The 22,799-nt window shown below is 37.4% G+C and overlaps 1 protein-coding gene across 1 annotated transcript in view; it reads right to left on the bottom strand.

Annotated features, from left to right (window-relative positions):
* The window catches only part of LOC134657010 (calcium release-activated calcium channel protein 1-like), a 51,890-nt gene that overhangs the window by 7,957 nt on the left and 21,134 nt on the right, over positions 1-22,799 (bottom strand). Inside the window, exons 2-3 of the mRNA XM_063512577.1 lie at positions 2,931-3,175; positions 1,099-1,294 (exon numbers count right to left, since the gene is read on the bottom strand). Coding sequence (XP_063368647.1) covers positions 1,099-1,294; positions 2,931-3,175 — 441 coding nt within the window. The remainder of the gene's footprint in view (positions 1-1,098; positions 1,295-2,930; positions 3,176-22,799) is intronic.

Here is a 22,799-nt window from a genome sequence, read left to right as displayed (position 1 = left end):
AAGCGTTTACTATATATAGCTTACGGACGCTAAATGACCCATGTACTTACGCGAGCACGAAACGATGCCGATGCAATTGAATAATGCTTCATCAGAGTCCTATGAGACATTGAATGATTGGCAATCTCCTTATTTCAATCCAATTTAGGACCTATTACGGATTCCTAGGTGCTTTTGTTAGACCTATTTTGAAAAATGATGAAGGATTTTGATAAAATCTGTAACTGTTTGATTAAGTAGGTATTTTTAAACACTTAAAATTCTGGAAACGCGTTGTAAACATAAAAAAAAAGTTAAACTTATTTAACTTTTTAGTAACTTAAGAAAAATCTCACGTTTGACTAAAAAAATACAGTCAACACTGCCACTGCCACTGTTTCTTTCTAACAGTTCAGACACAACACGATCGCACTAACGAATGAATATTGAACAAACGTCGGCAAACAAGTGGAATTTTAGGTTAGGAGGAAGTACTTAGGTTACCTACCAACAATATGGTATAACATTAACACGTCGTTATGTTTTCATTAAGATCGGTCTCGAATTTGGGACAAAATCGTTAAGATATCAATGATATCATTCTAGATAAATACTTAACGGTCGCAATTAGATGGATACTTAAAAAAGAATCGTTTATTAAAAGAAAAAAGATAAAATAACATAACTAGCTCAGTGATCCCACACTAGGCTAGGCCTGGTCGCGGTGACCGCTCTACAGAATTACTAAAAACATAAGCTTTTGGGGTATCCTCTAATACTTGATTTAAACTTGATTAAAAAAAGTGTTGTAAAACAAAAATAGACATCGTCATGTAATATATAAAACAGGGCAATCTGAAACTGTTTACTTTCTAGATTGATTTAGGTATTGTCTAAGCTTCAGACTGATTCCACAAGATAGACGGCAGATACCCTGGGTTAGTATTAGTAGCGATCAGTTTGGCAGCGTTTTTTCATTTCAACTAAGCCATATACCCTGTGTTTATAAGTAAGTATCTGTGGCGACTGGGCTAGCTTCGGTACTAATACTAACATTTTGCCGTCGTGTTTTCGTCTATCGCATATTGCTAGTAAAGGACTAAAACTCCTGTGACTAACCTTCATAGACTGGTTGCACTGGCAAGGCGACAGGTACCCCGGATTCAGCAGCACTGTCGCGGGCGACCGGCTCGGCACCATACCGTTCGGCGTCGCGCTTCCGTTGGGGCTCGCTCCTCCTTTAGCGCACACGTAGTCCAGGCTGTGAGGCGGAGTGATCGATATCGTTGGGCTGTCTGTCACCGTCACTTTGAATCTGGGGGAAATCGGTTCATTGTAGTTAACCTGTCGAATCCCACGATATGACGTCACCATAAGCATTCTGGCTCATAAGTATATGAGCCGTGGGAGCTGACAGATTAATGTCGCGAGTTTACAATCTGGAGGCTTTTAGTACCAATTGCATCACTCCCGTTCCTATGCCAAAGCTGCAGCAACTAGGTGGAGGGTTTTATACTCCACACGTGTCATAAACGCTAAAGCCAGAATCTACCCTAGTCGGTACAAGAACGGTAAAGGAACGGTAGGTACAAGAAAGGTAAAATAACGACCTCATGTGGTCGCGACGCTCAGTCATGAAGGATCGAGGAAGAGTTAAGACAAGAATGAAGTTGACAAAAATCGCGAGACAGATATACAGATACCTATATGGACCATTCGTAGCATATAATATATAGCGCTTTTTAGAGCGTCAAATATGGAGTCGCGTGCGACAACGCAAGTCATGCTTAGCAATTGAATTGGGTATCTATGTTACGGCATTTATCACAAGTTCATTGTTAGTTTTCTAATACGATCTACGGGATCATAAAGCACAAATTAGTAGCATAACTCCAAATCCCACCATAAATACTTTTGCATATAAAGGAATCCTTCTATATCTATAAAAACAACACGCTATGCCAGTAATGCCACACGATTTGCAACATTCCGATCAGCAATATTAACACCAAACCCATGAGTAATTGTCCCCATTGCGTGGTAAAGAAACAATAAAAGAATATTGATGGCGGCATTACGAAGATAATTAATTGAATAATTAATGTAGTTGTAGGTAATTAGCAGAGATCAATAAGGAAGATGGCGATTGCTCTAGATTTCAGCCCTTGATTAACACCCATTGTTTGAAGGCAAAACTTTATAAAATAACGCGATTGGCAGTAATTAAGTAGTTAGATGTTGGTAATGCTGGAGGCTGAGTTCGATCGATCTACATATAAATGGTAAATAATATTAATAAATTACTCGATAATAACGTGTTGATGTTCCAATAACACAAAAAATGGTGCATTGCGCAACTGGCAGGTTGGTGGCAGCCACAGTGGCAGCCCATCGGGCTTGGGACATAGATAGAGATGAAGTCCCGAACCAGTAAGAAATTAGTCACAAATCCTCAACCTAACCTAACACAGACAAACGCACAGATAGCAGCAGCGAGTTGGGAGACTATGTGGCGTCGAGTTACTAACTTTCCCATTTAGTAGATATTATAGTATTACCTTGTAAAAATTTAACAAGAAAAGAACCGACTTCACAAAACAGTTAAAATTACATCATTTTATGGTCTTAAGCAGTTTCTCATCATCTAATGGTGATTTCAAAGAGCAAATGCACGAGTTATAAAAATACCCAAAATCTCTTTATATTTGAAAAGTTCCATCGATTCCCTCTAGACGATCCTATCATCAGAACCTTGCCTGATGACATTAGGATCAACTTTGAGGCATATCCTTTAATTACATAGTATTCCAAGTCTCCGAGAAATAGGGTAGCATTCATAAAAATAGCTATAAAAGATCCCGACAAATTGAGACCCTCCTTTTGCAATCGGTTAAAATATGTGACACCCGCGTCGCTACCTCTGTCCGTGCATTTACTATTGAACCTCTTACTTTGAACTGTATCCACTATCATAGCTCGGCGGCTTGCCTATGAACGGGCAGGAGTCGCTGAACAAGCTCTTAGGTCTGAACTCGTGCTTGTGTCTCGTCCGGTGGGCCCTCTCGTAGAGATGGTCTGAGGTGTGGTACCTTTGCAGGGTGCGGGGCCTCGCCTTCCCGCTAGGTGGGGTCTGTGTGCATTGGTCGGTGCGACACGGCGCTTCTTCCAAGCTTGTCACGAAGCTGGCTTCTGATATCTGGAAAGATGAAAGTTTGCGTCAGAAATGATAAGCTAAACCACAATTGTACCTCGTGTTCGTGAGACAATGTCAAGCTCTCCAAAATGTTTTTCATTTATATCGATCGGAATCGGTTCTGCGTAAAGGCCTCCATAAATTTGTGGAACGTTAAATTGTCATTGTGGATTGTTCGACTAAATTAAAGCTATCATTTTTGTGGGATGAATCGAGCTCAATTGATCGATTTATTAGTTTTATTGCCATCATTGAGATCCAGAGCCCGATTTAGATTCAACAACTTGTAATGGCTTTGAAATGGTTTTAATACGACCTTGACAATCGTCTTGATGATTGGCGCAAATCTCACGCACGACTTTCACTTCATTTCGCATGTACCATCAGCGTGAGCGGTTTTACAGGTCGAATCAAAATAAAATCAAAACCGTAACAATTTGTTAAATCTGAATCGCGCCCCTGAACAGAGGTAATATTTAAAAATAGTGGATATAAATCATTTAAAAACTTAGAGTCGTCTAGGTTTCATTTTAGGAGAAAAATTCCAAGAGAATATGGTGTAGGTAGAATAATATCAATACCAAATTCCATGAAATATAGGTACCTAATGTTAATTGCGTAGTAACATGTAATTGTGTGTGTATGTTTTGCTTGTGAACGTATGTGGGCGGATATATATACTTAAGTCCTTAAGTGTTTTACATATGAACATTTACGTTAGCTAGTGTGTGAAAACGATGAGCGATGAGTTCACGCCATTACTCATAATTCATGCTCATAACACTTGACTTTGGCCTGTCTATTCAATAAAAAATAAAACCGACTTCAAAAAGGATGAAATAAAATATTATCCTTTTTGAAGTCTATGCGTTACCAACTGATATGTTTGAGTCGGTGCCAAGCCATGTAGTAACAATACTGTTAATGTCAACAAAAAAAAAAAACAAATATAGAGTATAGTCTATGATATTTGATTGTCAATATCTATGGTCAATATAAAACAAAATGAGAGTGTTCTTCTTTGTATGAGACGCCATTACTGTAGTTTTGCTTGAGATTTAATAAACATTCATTTGGTGTTATAACAAGCTTTTCTTTCCTGCTTGGAGCCCTAATCCTAATAGGTTACGGGCCCAGGCACGGAAAGTGGTAAAGAAGTAATTACGACAAATTTTTACGCACATTGGTGTCGTCGGTTCTAACAAGCCGAACAAGAGGACGTAAGTCGTAATAATGGAGAAACTGGACAGCAGCAGGGCCGTTATACTCGGCGAAAATAATTGGCCAGCATGGAAGCTACAAACTACTATTGTGTTGAAAGCGAGAAAATTATATAAAGTAGTAACAGAGGTGTGTGCGGAGACAATTACAACAGCAGAGAAAGAAAAATGGGATGATTTAGACAGAAAAGCCCAGGAAGTTATTGTTTTAAGAGTGGAAGAGGCAGTTTTAAACTATTTAGCGACATGCGAGACCGCAAAAGAGATGTGGGACAAGTTGGAGACTGTTTACGATTCTAAGTCGAAGGTGGGCATTCATTTAGTACAGCAGAAGTTCTACAACCTTAAATATGAAGCGCCCATGGCGAAATATCTGACAACGGTTGATGAAATCGTTAACAAACTAAAGATGATGAAGGAAGACATTTCAGAGAAGATGGTTATCACGAAGATTCTCATGAGCCTACCAGAGTGCTACAAGCACTTTATTTCTGCATGGGAGTCAGTTGCAGCAAGTGAGCGGACTTTGAAGAATCTTCAAGCGCGTTTACTGGTGGAGGAGGAACGCAGCGGAGCTAGTAAAGTGGAAGTCGAAGCCACGTCCGCTGCGCTGCTGAGCAAACATAACAACGCAAGATTCATCAAGAAGGGTGATAAAAATGAAAGTTTGAAATGTTTTGAGTGTGGAAAGGCAGGGCATTTTAAGAAAGACTGTAGAAATAGGAAATGTAATTATTGTGGAAAGGTAGGTCACCTTTTTAAAGATTGCAGGGCAAGACAACAGCCACAACACCCAAGAGTGTCGAGGGCTCCTAATGCTTACATCATGGAGAGCTCTTGGACTGGACGTGCATTTGTGATGGACTCGGGAGCCAGCGAGCACATGTGCAAATCCAGGGAGCTCTTCTCCAAATTCACAGAGGTAGAAAATAGATGGGTTACTGTTGGTAACGGCAACCAACTAAAGGTATGTGGTGTTGGCTCTATAGAATTGAAGGTAAACAATGGCTGTGAATATATAGACTCAGTATTGTTAGATGTGTTGTATGTGCCAGAACTTAAAGTCAATTTATTCTCATTAATTTGTGCCTTTGACAATGGGTATAAGTTGATTTCAGGTAGTAAGATATGTAAGTTTGTTAGATGGGGCCAAGTAACATGCACTTCATATCGCAAGGAAAATCTGTTTTTAATGGATTTCGAGTTTAATGAAGCAGTTGCTTTGGCAACTACTAGAAGCGTCAATGAATGGCATAGTATCTTGGCTCACCAGAATCATAACCAGGTAAAAGAAGTATTGAGTAAAAATAATGTAAAACATGAAGGGCTGACTGAGCAATGTGTACCTTGTATTAAAGGAAAGCAGCATAGGTTACCATTCAGCAATAGCACAAATCGGGCAAGTGCCCCTGGGGAGTTGATTCATATGGATTTGTGTGGGCCAATGGAGGAGAGGTCCATAGGTGGGTCTCTATATTTTTTGCTGTGTAAGGATGACTATAGTAGTTATCGCTTTGTATATTTTTTGAAACAGAAGTCAGAGACAAAAGAGAGGATCGAAACACTAGTTAACAAGTTTGAAAATGAGACGGGACATAAAATCAAAACTGTTAGGAGTGACCGTGGAACAGAGTTTATGAATAAAGATGTTATGGATTTGTTTAACAGGAAAGGCATCACTCATCAAACATCTGTCAGCTACACACCAGAGCAAAATTCGCGGGCCGAAAGAGAGATGCGAACTTTAGTAGAAGCAGGAAGGACAATGTTACAGGAAGCTGTACTAGGAAAACAACTTTGGGCAGAGGCAGTGAGTACAGCTGCATATGTGATCAACCGGACCGGACCAAGTAAGGTACCTAATAAGACACCATACGAGCTGATGTATAACAAAGAATTTGACATAAATACATTGCACAAATTTGGTTCAGAGGTGTACATCCATATACCAAAACAGAAACGTCTTAAATGGGATGCAAAAAGTAAGCGCGGTATTTTTGTGGGATATGGAGAGTACAGTAAGGGGTACAGGATTTGGGAATCTAATACAACTATCGTTGATACATACAGAGATGTTACATTTATAAAAGATGTTACAGAGAAGTCTGACGGAAAGAAGAAGAGCAAGACAATAGAAGAAGGAACAAAGAGTGATTGTATTTTCCAGGCATGCATAAGTGAAGACGAAGAAAAGGAGTCATCATCTGAAGAGTTGCATGAGATACCTGGATATGAAACCCCAGATGAATCTGTGGAAAATGAAAACAGAATTGTGGAAGATGAAAATCAAATTGTGGAAGATGAAAACCAAATTGTGGAAGATGAAAATACAGAAATTGGACCTGATACAAGGCATGAAAATAATGCAACACGTCGAGGAACCAGGACTAGACAGATAACCAAGCCTAAGCGTTTGGATGACTATGTTTTGGGATTTACAGCAGTTAATGACGAAAGTCAACTCACTTATAAAAATGCAATAGAAGGAAGTGACAAAAATAAGTGGAAAGAAGCCATACAAGCAGAATTTGATGCTCTAGAACGGAATGACACTTGGATAGAGACTGATTTACCAGCGGGAAAGAAGGCTATTGACACCAAATGGGTCTTCAAAATCAAGAAAGGTGAGAATGGGAAGCAACAATATAAAGCAAGACTGGTGGTTAGAGGTTTTAAGCAGGAAGATAGATTTGATCACACAGAGATTTATGCACCAGTGGCTAGACTGCCAACTTTGAGAATCCTACTTGCAGTTGCGTGCAAATATAAACTGAAGATGTTACAGATGGACGTAAAGAGTGCCTTCTTGTACGGAGACATACAAGAGGACGTATATTTGGAAAGACCTGAGGGAATGACGGAAGGCAGTAAAGTCCTTAAACTGCAACGATCGATATACGGATTAAAGAGATCACCGAAGATGTGGAATAACAAGTTTAATGATTTTATGATTAAGGAAGGGTTTTCAAGAAGCGAAGCGGATTGTTGTCTGTACTACAAGAGCAAAGACAAAATTTATGTACTGATATATGTGGATGACATACTTATTTTAGGAGAAAATGCAGAACAGATAAATCATTTAAAAATGGCACTGGAAACACGTTTTGAAATGAAAAGTCTCGGTGAAAATAATCTAAAATATCTTGGAATAAACATAATTAAAGAGAATGACACCATAGAGTTAAACCAAAAGCGATACATAGAAGACATCTTAAAGAAGTACAAAATGGAAGAATGCAACACCATAGCGACACCTATTGAAGTGGGTCTTGAACTAAATTCGGAACCGTCAAATGACGCCGAGATGACTAGGAAATGCAGAGGACTCATAGGAAGCCTCATGTATGTAATGCTGGGCACGAGACCGGATATATGTTTCGCTCTCAACTACCTTTCAAGATTTCAGTCGATGGGATCTTCTGGATTATGGAAAGCACTTAAAAGAATTCTTAGGTACTTGAAAGGAACCATGGATGCTAAACTTATTTACAAGGCTACTGAAGAAGCACCGTTGTTGGGTTACACGGATGCTGACTGGGCGGGAGATAAGGCGGACAGAAAGTCGACATCCGGATATGTTATGAAGGTTTTCGGATGCACAGCTTCGTGGGGTTGTTCAAAACAACAATGCATCTCCCTTTCTTCAACCGAATCGGAATACGTAGCTTTGGGGAAGGGGGTCACGGAGGCGTGCTGGATACGTAACCTTCTTCTGGAGTTAGGGCTGCATTTTCAAAATTTTAAAATATACATTGATAATCAGTCAGCTATTCATGTTGCAAATAATGTAGACAACAAGAGACTTAAACATATAGATCTAAAATATCATTTTGTTAAACAGAAGGTGACTGAAGGTCTATTGTTATTAGAACACATTCCAACAAGTCAACAATTGGCTGACCTGTTTACAAAAGCGTTAGGGAAAGTGATTTTTCGAGACCTGTGTTCCCAAATAGGTTTGAGCGGTAATTTTTAACTTAAACTTTAAATTATGTAGATGGTATCTGACAGACAAGTAAAATGTATATTATTTAAAGACCCGTAAAGTGTTATTTTAGTTTATATATTTTGCTGACGTTTTTTGTTTGAAGGACTTGTAAAATATTCCTTCAGTTTATAGTTTTTATGCTGTCGGTACCTAGCTTGTTTTTGTTGAGGAAGGGTGTTAATGTCAACAAAAAAAAAAAACAAATATAGAGTATAGTCTATGATATTTGATTGTCAATATCTATGGTCAATATAAAACAAAATGAGAGTGTTCTTCTTTGTATGAGACGCCATTACTGTAGTTTTGCTTGAGATTTAATAAACATTCATTTGGTGTTATAACAAGCTTTTCTTTCCTGCTTGGAGCCCTAATCCTAATAAATACGAATAAAAAATGGGAGTTATAGCCATAAAGCTGATTATTTTTGACTTGGTATTGTTAGTACTTGGCTTGGCACCGACTTCTAAAAGGATAATATTTTATTTCATCCTTTTTGAAGTCGGTTTTATTATTTTTTGTAAAAAGATTTTATTTTTCCATTTTTAGTTTCAATCGGTGAGTGAAAAATCAATCATCCCCTATTTTCCTACCCTTAAGGTTGGATTTTTTTCCAAATGTATATGGGACCAACTTCGGGGTATACCCTTTCTAATAAAAAAATTATTATCAAAATCGAACTACTCTGTAAAAAGTTATGCGTGGTCATACATTAAAAATATACGCGTCGACTTGAGAACCTCCTCCGTTTTTTCGTCGGTTAAAAATATACATAGTAGTTTCGTAAATCTACATCAAGTGTTTGAAAACACTTCATTTCAATAGTTGACTGAACATTTGTCATTTCTGTTGACTTGGAATTCAGATTGAAGGTGGCAAATTTGGGACAGTATAATATCATCAGATCATCATCATCAGTCATAAACAACTAGCATTGTTATCGCTTAAGTGCTATGTATATTTTCTAGACAACCTTCGAGTAGCGGAACTTAGGAAAATAACCAATTACCAAAATATTTATGAACATTAATAATAAATTGCGTTTTACTACTAAATAATACAGACTCGCACTTTATTGCAATATAGTGTTTGGTCAAAGTATCTTTAAATTCAGTTAATCTTTGAAATTTTTAATTTTCGGCATTTTAGGGAAATAGGTATTAGCCACCGTTGTAGTAACCGCGTTGCAATAAAAATGTTAGCAAATGTACTTAAGTAATATCGTTCTACATAAATACAATTAATTATAAGCCATACCTATATAATTAATTACAATTAATTAAATATTAATTAAATTACCTATACGCCAAGAGGTTTGCTTCCCATATGCACCCATTTATATATAACTCTGTTTGCAAAATTATCGATCTAAAAACGTGTACTTTATCAAATGTTAAATCTAAACTCAAAAAATGGTTTGTGACCCTATCCTACAATGATACGGAAAATATAATACGTTCTTATGTTTAGGTCTGTCATCATCTAGTCCTTACTCGCTCTCCTACACCTTTCACACACACACACACACACACACACACACACACACACACACACACACACACACACACACACACACACACACACACACACATACACACCCTAAAAGCTTACACCTTATCACCCTCTTTCACACATCATTTTAATTAGGTTTAGTTACCGTATGTTACCTACTCTTTTGTAAGCCCCAAGATACAGGCTCAGCCTAGTTTGGTGCTTACCGGACACCTTTGTGATTGCCTACCTATTTTATTATAAATAAATTATTCTTATTCTTATTCTTATTCTTATTCTTAATTAATCGTATTCGTATTGTAGTCTAGAAGAGTCTTGTAGAAACTATACTGGGTCAACCAAAGCTTGTCAGTAGAAAAAGGCGACAAATTTTAAAAATCGCGGATTAGCAACACTACGTTTGAATTATTCAAAAATCGTGTGTCATTTATATCTTATCTGTGGAGCTGTTTTGTTTATACTTGGTCAACCAGATCTTGACAGTAGAAAAAGGCGGCAAATTTGAAAAATGTAGGCGCGAAGGGATATCGTCCCATAGAAAATTTGAATTTCGCGCCTTTTTTTACTGACAAGATTTGGTTGACCAGCTATACATTTCATCGTGGTTCAATGTACATTGCTGCTTTTTGTTCGTTTCCTAGGGATACCATACTTTAGTTTTCTTTACATTGCTACTGACATATCCGGCTTGACAGACTATATCTACCTATTGCTACGTAATTTGCGTTACAAACATCCTGTCACCCATCAAACATCAATAGTCGTCGTTAAATGACGTCACGCGCGCGAATCAAATGTCGCGTGTCCAGCGATGCGCGTCGCAGTGTGGGAAACCGTCCCTAAACTGTCATTTCAGTGATTGCAGGCTTTAGCGGCGATTAGCGATGACATTGACTTTGGTCGCGAAGCGCGCGAACTCGTGGTGACGAGTTATTCATGCCTACGGCTTTATTCAGTTACATCGCTTAGCATGACTTGCGTTACCACGTGAAGTCTCGCGCGTGACAACGCAAGGCTAAGCAGTCTCCTTAGACTGTATTTTAGAGAATAGATTAAATAGATTAGAGATTTAACCATCAATGGAATGGGAGCGTCACTAGTCTTCCGTGTCAACGATATTTAGGGTCAAACAGAAAACTGTGTTCACGTCTTTCCTGTAGACAAACACAAGAGTTTAGGGGCTATAAAGGTTAATTTTCTTATTTAACCCTTATCCACGTGAAAATGTCCTCATTTTATTTAGAGAACTATGATAAAATCATTACTTACATGCCCACAAGCTGTTAACTATTGCCCACAGGATGGAAAAATGTACAGTTAGCGATAACACACTAGTTTTCTCTCCTGTGGGCAATAGTTAACAGCTTGTGGGCATGTAAGTAATGATTTTATCATAGTTCTCTAAATAAAAGGAGGACCTTTTCACGTGGATAAGGGTTAAATAAGAAAATTAACCTTTATAGCCCTTAACTCTTGTGTATGTCTACAGGAAAGACGTGAACACAGTTTTCTGTTTGACCCATTAACGCGGGTGACAGGAGCTACGATTGCTTTAACCTGCACTACTTATAAAATGTTATTGTACCTTCTGCATGGGGTTGGCCGGTCGAAGTATTTTACAGATGGCGCCAGCATAGAGGTTTTACCTGTGAATCCTAGTTGTTTTTTTTATTTTATGGCCTGGATGCTGGCATCCGTCCATCGTAGAGGATTCACAGGTAAAACCTCTATGCTGGCGCCATCTGTAAAAAATACTTCCTTTAAGCCAGATCTCATAGAACAAATCTAGGGTACAGGTAAAACCTATGCTGGAGTCATCTGTAAAATCCTTTGACAGGTTGCCAACCCCACTATTTCGGTGCGCATGCGTGCTACGGGTGCTACGCCGTAGCGCGCATATTTTCCCGCTACGTAGGGAAAACTGTCCATAAACGCTCTTGCTCGTGCGTGGACTGAAAGGCGGGTCTTACAAGGTGTTTTATGTCCGACCTGCATACTCTGACAGCAAAATAAGTATAAATAAAAACTGATGAATATTATGCTGTTTCATTATCATTAATTTCGGCAAATCTTAATGTCGAAATTAATGATAATGAAACAGCAGATTTTTCGTTATGAGCAATAAATTTACCTCTCAGAGTACGATCACCACCAAAACCAAAATTACCTAGTATAACTTAGTATTAGAGAGTCATTCGAATTGTATAAATCATTTGTTATTGATATGTTATTAGCCCATCTCTTTCCCACCATCTCTGTATTATTAAGTTATTAACTATTTTATGTTCGGTAACATGTGCTTACGAATAGAATTGTCATCTTAGTGGTTAACGATATTCGCAAAACGCAAATGTTAATGATCTTTTAATGCCCGTGGTCAATTGTTATTGTTACACAAAATAGGTTTGCTTTTGCTATTGCACGTCCAAAGTCATGGTCATTATTTTCTTATTTCTATGGCAAGTTGAACCAAAACAATCTAAACAGATTAATTACCTAAGTATATCGTCTCTAACCGCTAAATTAAAATTAAATTCGATCAGTAAGAAAATTGCTACATATTTCGCTCTTTAATGTTGTCACACGGCAATTTTAATTGTATTGAAGATTTAAGCGAGTATGCGATAAGCAAAGTCGCTAATATAGTCATATTATTTAAGCTTAAAGAAGTAGGTAAGTACCTATGTTATTGATTCTCTTGAAAAACATACATGAAACAGTCTTACAATTTAAGTTGTATTTAAACAGCCATGTGCGGCCATTATTGCATCTAATAGCAACACACGTGCGCGAGATTATCTGCATGACAACCTGTCATCGTCTGCATTACTCATGACAACTCTATGTTCACACAACGTTGTTTTGTATAGCCATCAGATCATAGATGGTAGTATTTCTATAGATGTGGCCTACTGCGTGCCCCCGTAAGGGATAGACGTAAATGACGTCACAAACCCGGGGATACCATATAGGTAAAAATTACCCCAATATTATCAAATATTGGGGTAATTTTAATCACGTTCGCGAGTTGTTCGCCTACGTAAGACGCAGCGATAAATAAAATATCAATGGGCCAATTTTTTTTTTAATTTATTTAGAAAACAAACAGCCTTTTACAAATAAGTCTTACAAAAATGACTAAAAATAGGCCTAAAGTTTCATACGTTACTAAGTTGACTATTACAATGAAAAGTAAATAGGTTACTTAATTATAAATTACCCGTAGGTATAGTTGTGAGTACAGTCGACGTCAAAGAGATCTTTACGACTAACGTTACAAAAAATTATTTACACGACTTTATTGTCATAGCATTTAGGTCGTGTAAACATTTTTTTGTTACTTTGGCTGTAAATTTCTCTTTGACGTCGACTGTACAACACGCAAATAAAGTAAGAAAACAATGCAAAATATTTACTTGAAACAAAATATGCCGAACTTTGTTCTTGAAAACGGACAAACTATGAACAAAAATGTCTATATCATTAAGCGATTCATTATACATATTACAAGTACGCCTAAAGAAAGAATTTTTAGCATACTGTGTGCCACAGGAAGAAATAGAAAAGGTAGGTTTTCGTAATATGCTTTGAGCATATCCGGCAGTTTTGCGTCGGTGCCCAGTTTCTCCTTCCGGTTGCTAAAATCCATTTAGCATGCATGCCTGCATCTTGTGGAAATCTGGAGGTAATAAACGAAATATTCATTTTGTAATCTGTCACTCTTATTGCAACATTAAGAATTAGTGCCTGCAGCATATCATAGAATTAGATTCTCTGAGTCGTGGCAAAACCCCCTATAACGTTAGAAAGAATCCGTAATGCTTATTTTATTGTTCGTATATGTCCAGTTCTACAGCAAATTTATTTATAAAAATGTTATTAAAATACGAAATTCCCGAATTTTGGGGTAATTGTATGCATCGCGGGCTGGTATCCCTCGAATAATAGCAATGCGACTAAATTGAATACACGTTATTAAAAGGGTGACGGCTTACTGTCAATATGCGTACGTAATTTGGTCGGTTAATTTATCAGGAAATATTTATAGGTTAATTTTTTTACCCGAGTTATTATTGACTGTAAATGCTTTTTCTACTCAGATTTTAATTGATATAGATTGTAGGATGCTGTTACTAAGCATGATAATGTGACCGAAGTATAAAATACTGTATTTACCTGTGAAATGTTATATACGTTGTCCTGTTTTTGCCGGCAGTCACTTGTACAGCGCAAAACTGAGCAATTCACCATATTTGTTGAATTGTTAAGTACTACTACATGCACACGAAACACTGATTTCAATATTTTTCCTGATAATCTTTGCACTGTTCATATGTTTCACACCAATTTGACGTTTACGCATTGTTTGTATCCCACCATAAGCTACGGTGGGGAATAAAAAAATATGAGACTGTGACAAAGACAAACAATAATAGCGCTTTCTCTGCTACTCCTAGTGAAAGATACATAAGACTATCCCGTTCTGTCAGTTATCCCCACCACTCATGCCATGCCCTCGCATCAGATATATCGGAGCGGCTGAAGTGCTTAAGAATTGCTGAACGAGTGAACACGCACTCTACGCCTTGACCATAGAGGCGTGCTCAGATATGTATCTGTGAGCACCTTGGCCGCACCGATATATCTGAATTCTGAATAGATTTTGGATAGAGGCAAATAATTATGGTTAGGTAAATGCACTTCATCTTTTATTTGAGGCATGACAGTTTTAGTACTTCCCCACAGTCATATACCTATAGGGTTAGAATTCGTCGCGTACTAGTATTTGTATGATTTCATGTACATATTTTTTGTAATAGAATTTCTATATTTAAATTGCTATAGCAGTTTAAATTGTAGTTTTCTTATTTACTCGTAATGCATGTTAATTATAAGATGTTATGTTTTAAAAATCCAATTGAGGGGAGGGGAGATTTAAATGTTCTCGAGGTAGAGGTGTAGGGTTGGAGCCGGTGTAGATTTATTTGACCTTCATAAGCGCATTGTAATATGCCTACTTGAATAAACTATATTTTATCTTTATCTTATCTTTAACTTATAAAGTGCCGTTTCCGTATACATAAGCAGAGCTCTTGCCCCTGGGCTTGATGGTGGTGAACTTAGCCCATACGCATACTATACAAATTATTCACGCATGTAAAATCAAACAGGCAAGCGAATTTAGCAATCGTGATAAATCGGAATTTCGTTACGGGAGTTCTTTGTGATAAACCCACTCTGAACTGAAGTTGAAATCTAATGGTGACTTAGCACTGGTACAATGTCGTATCGTTTTTAGGATAGTAGTTAATAGTTATCATGTGACATGACGATTGACGACACAGTTTACTTACTGTCGTATTCGAACTTCAAGATATTCACAAGAGACGACACGTACTAGATCCATTCTAGATACGTTATAGTTTAGATTTCAACTATGTATATAGTTCTCTTTTGCAGCGCAATTCGAGCAACCAATGTCAATTTTACGTTAGATAGAGTTAGATATCTATTAGATGTGAATTGGATCTCTAAGCCATATCTTGTGGAAATCGTTCAAGAGTAGGTATCTCCAGAATCGCGCAAATGTCACATTTGACAGGTTAGATCTTAAACATATCGTTATCGTATCTTAATTGGCGATGTCTAAAAGATATCTCACAGATGTCTATTTCATAATCCGAATCGGGACATTAGTCTTATGTCTTTTCGCTATGACAAAATACTCATTTTCGCGAAATTTTATATAGATAGGTACAGGTACTTCAATTTCAATTGAAAATGGTTTAAAATTACATTGAATCGTGACTATCATGAGCTCAGCTCCTAAGGCCTAAGGTAGCGAAAAAGGAATAAGTAGATAAATATCCTTGACATAGGGCCCCCGAATACCGGGACTAGGGCAATGATTTATAACTCAAGATAGGTTGGTTATACCTAGGCGTTCCAAAATTGAAGCGCTTACTTACCTTGTGACAAATTGGACAAGTTGCCTTTAGTCGCGGCTGGACAAGCGAGAAATGTGCACGTGCTAACGAGCTCCCGCACACCGAAAGAGAAAGAGACGACCTTATGTTTAACAACCAGTGTGACAAAGACGGATGGAATGAGAAAATTAATCAAAAATAACAGATTTCTTCGTAGGCACAGAAATAAATATGGAAGTATTTTTTGTGCTCCTCAAGTATGAGTATAACATATCTATGGTTATATAATGTCATTGGAATAGGGACGGAGGCTGGATATACCTAGTCACGTAGGTAGGTAGATAATATCACGGTATGACGGTTATACAATATCTAGGTATATCTACTTAGTTCTAGAACAAGAGATGTATTTTACCGCGCAAGAGATGTATTGTACTGTACCCTATTTAGCGCTTTCAAGAACAATATCACAGTAACCTCACACGTGTTTTTAACGTTTTAATTGCACACAAACAAAGAAAGTGGGTGGTCCAACAAGCGATTAATACACGAGCATCATTTATAATTGCTGCAATTGATACAATGACATATCTGCTGTGATGCAGGCTTGTTTAGCAGTTGTGACATGCGATGCATATTGCATAGATACTATCATCATAATCATATATGTATTATTACTAGTAGTTCGCCTCGAACTGAGAACTCGCGGTTCGCCAAAAAGTTAGATCAATTGAATCTAGTCAGCAAAGGATCGAAAACCGCTTGTGATTTATTGCAAGGTCTGTGGAGCCCTTAACTGATAGATTTAAGTCACCATAGATTTTAAAACAGTATCTGTGGTAGGTAAGCCGTAATCTTTCTTGTCAAATGTCAAATGCCTACCCATATGATGATATATATTTATTTTATTTTGTTTTTATTATAAATCTAGCCAATTATTTGAATATCGTAAATTAAAAAATCAATTCTAAATCTTTTTTAAATGTGTAAATCGAGCACTTTCATTTGATACCAAGATCGACCATGCTTTCTTGCAAATAAGTTGACCAGAATAGCAAGACCCCCCACGAATAGCTTTTTGGCATTCTAGGCCCTTCTAGCTCCATAACCCCTTGATCGAGCCTGCTCATAATTTAATAACTAAAATATAATGCCTTCATCTACACGTTTGCCGAATTTCATTTAAATTAGACCAAATTTGGTTAAGTTATTGTGTATCAAACTATCCTCTGATAGTTCAGCTTAAAAACATGGAAATGCCGGGACGTGCCACTAGCCAGCCGTGTGTTCCAAGTTGAATGTAAGAACTTCACTTCGCTTCGCTCGCTCGTTCGATTATTATCGAGAGCTTGCTGTGTCCCACTGCTACGAAGCCTTTGCCTTCCTTCGGTTTTGTCTGCCGAATCTAAGTTTTGTACGAGGCTGCCACTCTGGCAATCTTGACCCACAGCTATGCCGCCACACATGTATTCGGCAGACATGACACACATGACCAGCCCAGTCCCACTCCAGCATGGCTGCTTAATCGCTGACATAGAAATAAAAAAAAACATGCCTTTTTGCGTTCATGTTACTCAAATAGAGTAAAGCGTTACGAGCGATGGAGATGGACAGTTTTCGAATTTCGATTTTTTTGGTAGCAGTTTAGTAGCCTAGCCACTGCCACTACATACCTTTGTTGGCCACTTAATGACCACCTTTATCTATCAAATGACCGGCCTCAGCCAACGTTACTATTATAGTAGTCTTAATACAAACTGGCTACTGAGGTCACGATCTATCACCTTTACACGTGTTAAGACCACGCAAGAGTGAAAGAGTTAGCATTATGAGCTTAGTAGCCAGTTGGTATAGCAACGAGTACTTATACCGACTTATATATTAGCGGTAAAGCAGTTTGTAACATGTATTGCGTGACTAAGTAGGTATTTTAATCGCATTTCTCCGTCTTGTGTGGTTTACAAACAACACACCAATACGATGGCATAGAAAATTGATTGATTGATTATGTTAAGTATAATTTTCTATTTTGTGTTTGTGCTCAACGAATATAGTTATTTGTACAACAAGAGATCAAAGTTTGATATTTCTTCGAGTGCTTATTTTGAGTCCCGTGCAAGCGAAAGATTCTATACTAGATTCACGAGCGTAGCGAGTGAATCTAATTTAGAATCTTGAGCGTAGTAAGGGACTCAAAAGCACACGAGATGTAAATAACTTTGAGCTCGTGTAGTTCACAAAACTTTTCACCTCAGCAGTGAGAACATATTAGAAAACCTGAAAAATGTATTCCTTCTTCATCACTTACTTATTTACTCATGTTTTCTTAAGATATACCAACAATTAAGTTTTCACCTCAGCAGCTCGAACAAGGGTACTTTGCTACTTAAAAACAGTGAGCAAAATGTGATTTTGCTCACTGTTTTTAAGTAGCAAAGTACCCTTGTTCGAGCTGCTGAGGTGAAAAAATTATTTCTATTCTATTCTATTATGTAGATAGATAGACATGGGTACAAATTAAACTCTAAATGCAATATGAATGTAAATACTTCATAATTTTCATAAACCCGTAGTATAAACAGATGTTTGAGCATGAGAGTTGATAGGTATTAGATTGGGAGTACAGTCAGCAGCAGATGTTGCTAAGCGGGCTGGGTGGTCAAAATGATCTTGACGCGACGTTATTGTTAAGACCATAAGAGTCAAGGTAATTTTGAACACCTCGCCCGTTTAGCAACTTCTGCTGCTGATACCTATATATGGTGACTTTTGTAAACCAATCAAAATCAATGGATAGAAAATCAACTAATTTAGGCATTATAAGAATGTGAAAATTAAGGGAAAAAGATGAAACAATTTTGATTTCAGACGTACCAATTGTAAGTATTAATTTAACACACAAAAAAACACGAAATGGGATAGTTGCGCTACAAAATGTTACAAAATTTCAGATTTTGACAGCTGATTTTCATAACTAGACGTGTCTTTAAGGAAATCAACCTTAATTAGGTATAATATGGTCTTAAATACCATTACTTACAAAATAAGCAGGAAGGCTGGGGCCGGAATCGAACCAATCCAGGCCTGGGCAAGTGGGTACTGAAGGACTTACTGCCGTATTCGAACTTCAAGACATTCACAAGAGACGACACGTACTAGATCGATTCTAGATACGTTATAGTTTAGATTTCAACTAGTTCTCTTTTGCAGCACAATTCGAGCAACCAATGTCACTTTTACGTTAGATATCTATCGTTACGAGTTAGATATCTATTAGATGTGAATTGGATCTCTAAGCCATATCTTGTGGAAATCGTTCAAGAGTATCTCCAGAATCGCGCAAATGTCAAATTTGACAGGTTAGATATTAAACATATCGTTATCGTATCTTGGCGATGTCTAAAAGATATCTAACAGATGTCTGTTTCAAAATCCGAATCGGGCCATAGGACACTTATTCGTATAATTTATGACAGTTGAAGTTGTTTTCGTTGCGAGTGCCGATTTTTATTCTCGAACAAGAGAAAAATTGTATCACAGAATCACAAGGTGCCGAGATTTAAAATAATTGCCTGTTTGTAATTGGAATCACGTTGCTCTTGTTAGCTTCACGCCGACCGTTAAAATGGTAGCTTGTGAAAATATTTGTTCTATTAAATCAATAAGCAAACAATCTGATTTACCGCCTTGTTTTATGTTACACCTGGTAAATCAATAATGATGTACAGAACGAGCTTCAACTTCTTCTCTGTCGTTTCGTTATAGAAATATCAATAAAAAACCGGCCAAGTGCGAGTCGGACTCGCGTACGAAGGGTTCCGTACCATTATCTATAAAAACGGCAAAAAAATCACGTTTGTTGTATGGGAGCCCCCTTAAATATTTATTTTATTCTGTTTTTTAGGATTTGTGGTTATAGCGGCAACAAAAATACATCATCTGTGAAAATTTCAACTGTCTAGCTATCACGGTTCATGAGATAGAGCCTGGTCACAGACGGACGGACGGACAGCGAAGTCTTAGTAATAGGGTCCCGTTTTCACTCTTCGGGTACGGAACCCTAAAAACATTCTCGAGAAACATTGATATTGATCAGTATTCTAGTATTAATTCAGATGATTTTGTGGTTAAGTACTACGCAAAAAAGAACCTGTCTATAATGATTAATGAACGGACTACTACTTTTAATCACAAAATAAGGACGTGAAAACCCACGGCAAGAAGGTTTTTTGTTCAAAGTAGAATCGTGTACGGGGTACCTATACACAGACTACAATCTAATAGTTTTGGTAGGTATGACTTTGAAAACCTAAACTGTAGTTAAGCGTTTAAATATAATGATATTAATGATTGTTTGATATTTTTTAACCGACTTCAATTTCATAGAAGGAGGAGGTTCTGTGTTCGGTTGTGGTTTTTTTTTATGTACGTACCGATTACTCCGACATCCGTAGTCCGATTTGAGTACCTAATTCTTTTTTTGTTTGAAAGGAGCTACCTCCGAGTTGGTCCCATATTAATTTGGTTTTGTTCTGATGATGAATTGAGGGAACTCCTCAATTTTTAAAGGCACATGCATGGTGACTTGGGTATTTTCTTAAGCAACTCGAGCATTTTCTCCCGAAAACCACCAATTTGATGAAGTAGACCTGATGATGATGATTGTTTTGATGATAATGATGATGATTTTTTTTTAATGTAGTATGTTCAGCGATTACTCCGAGACCCGTGGTCCGATTTGAGCAATTCTTTTTTTGTTTGAAGGGAACTGCCTCCAAGGGCGGGCGTCCCACATTAATCTGGTGCTGTTCTGATGATGGGATGAATGAAGAACTGAGGGAACTCCTAAAGCTGATTATTTTTGACCGGTATTGTTACTATTTGTCTTGGCACCGACTTCAAACGTATCAGTTGGTAACGCATAGGTATACTGAAAACCGGATAATATTTTATTTTATCCTTTTTGAAGTCGGTTTTCTTTTTTTTTGTAAAAGTTTTTATATACATGTTATATTGGCTTTGGCCCCAGAGTTGACTGGCAGAGAATGCCTTCTGGCATTAAGTTCGCCCTTTGTACAATTTTTACTGTGCAATAAAGTTTATTTAAATAAATAATGGCTCTCTAAAAGCTCTTTTTTATTTGCTTACTTTTACTTACCTACTCTACTTGTTTAAATAGAAATTATAGTATTTTTATTTTAAACCGACCAATAATTCGGTTCCGCTACCCTACATCAAGAACTAAATAACAGTAAATAATATTCTCTATAGTAAAAACAATTTAGCATTGAATTCCGTAAAAAAAATATTTTATAAATAATTTTATATCATATTCTAGCGATTATTTACATAAACTAAGTATATCCGATGTAATCCGATAAAAAAATACACACCAAATTCATTTCGTGACCACCACCTTTTCCAGTTGATTTTCACTAATGTTTGTTAATTGTTTTCACTTTTCATCCACACACCACAGAACACAATTACGCTTTTCCGCGGTTTTCGCGGAAAATCTGACATTTCGGACAAGCTTGCGCTACGGAAGTAACATGGCGACTGCCGCGAGACTGCGGCTACGGCGCGCTTTAGCCATTATAAACAACTCGTACGTTTGAGACTAGCTAGAGCTAGCTTTGTTAGCAGCGTCGATACGTCATCACTCATCAGGAATACCCGATTCCATCTATACTTACCAAAGTACAAAATCTATTCGGCAACAAAAACTTTGGTCAAAGTTCGGGCCTGTTCGATTTCTGGTGTGCATAAAACGAACCTACTTACTATTTGCAAAGTCTAATAGCAATAAAAACGTTGGTTAAAGTCCACGTCTGTTAATTGTATTAATGCTTAACAATTTTTTGTCTCGTAAACTGCATCATGCTATAATTTGCAAGGTGCAAAAGTCTAGCAACAAAAACTTTTGGTTACACTTCAGCTCACGTGTGTCCACAACATAGACCAATAGGTCCAATAATAATATGTCCACAAGGTAGGAAGACAAACATGTTCTTTAACATAGGTCATACCATCGTGGCTAATGGGCCCGATGTCGAGCCCGACGACATCGGGCTTGAGCAAGAGTCGTTTTCCGTTTCACGAAATACCAGAACATCTTTAACAATATTTGTCATGTTTAAATACTTTTTCACCTCAGCAGCTCGAACAAGGGTACTTTGCTACTTAAAAACAGTGAGCAAAATCGCATTTTGCTCACTGAGTGAGACAAAATGAGCAAAATACGATTTTGCTCACTCAGTGAGCAGTGGGCTTAGCACGGTAGCAGTTATCACGCAATATGGTATAAAATATGTGAATAAAACGTTAGTTACCGACGATTTTATCATGCATACTATGGTAGCAGACGATATATGGAGTTATCCACATTTGACAGCGGTAGATGACAGAAGACAATTTGCATAACATGGGGGTTGGATAATTTGACATATTATCCCATTTTGACAGTTCAACTTAGTTAATTTTATCTAAGTGCTTCTTAGGTGACGATAAGCCTTGTCGTGAAAGCAAAACTAGTGAATAAACCTATTACAAATACAAATTACAGGTAAATATCCGTTTTTCTATGATTATATTGAGAGTTATTAGTTACAATGTTCCGCTTTATATAATATAGTCAATATTTTATTTGCAGGGAAGTCAAATTTTATTATTCCTACTCGCGGCTGCTGTTGAAGAAACAAAGCGTCGAAAAATCTCGTGCATAGCTTTAAGAAACGCTTGCAACCCGTTTGATATGCCAGACGAAGAGTTTCGGCATATTTACAGAGTGTAAGGAGTGTGCAGTGCATTTATGTGCCGAACTTAACGCAGAGTCTCAAAACGGTGATGGATTACCAAAACACCTTAAAGGTAAAGCTTAATAAAATTGTAGTGTTTCTTTAAAGTTAAATGTATTCCATGTAAGACAGGCGTCTCAATGACAATGCTACTAAACTCTTAAATACTATCTCATATTATAATTG

The sequence above is a fragment of the Cydia amplana genome, chromosome 19 (genome assembly GCF_948474715.1).
Source record: "Cydia amplana chromosome 19, ilCydAmpl1.1, whole genome shotgun sequence".
NCBI lineage: Eukaryota > Metazoa > Arthropoda > Insecta > Lepidoptera > Tortricidae > Cydia > Cydia amplana.
Note: the sequence above shows the minus strand (reverse complement) of the source record. Positions and strands in the feature narration are given on the sequence as shown.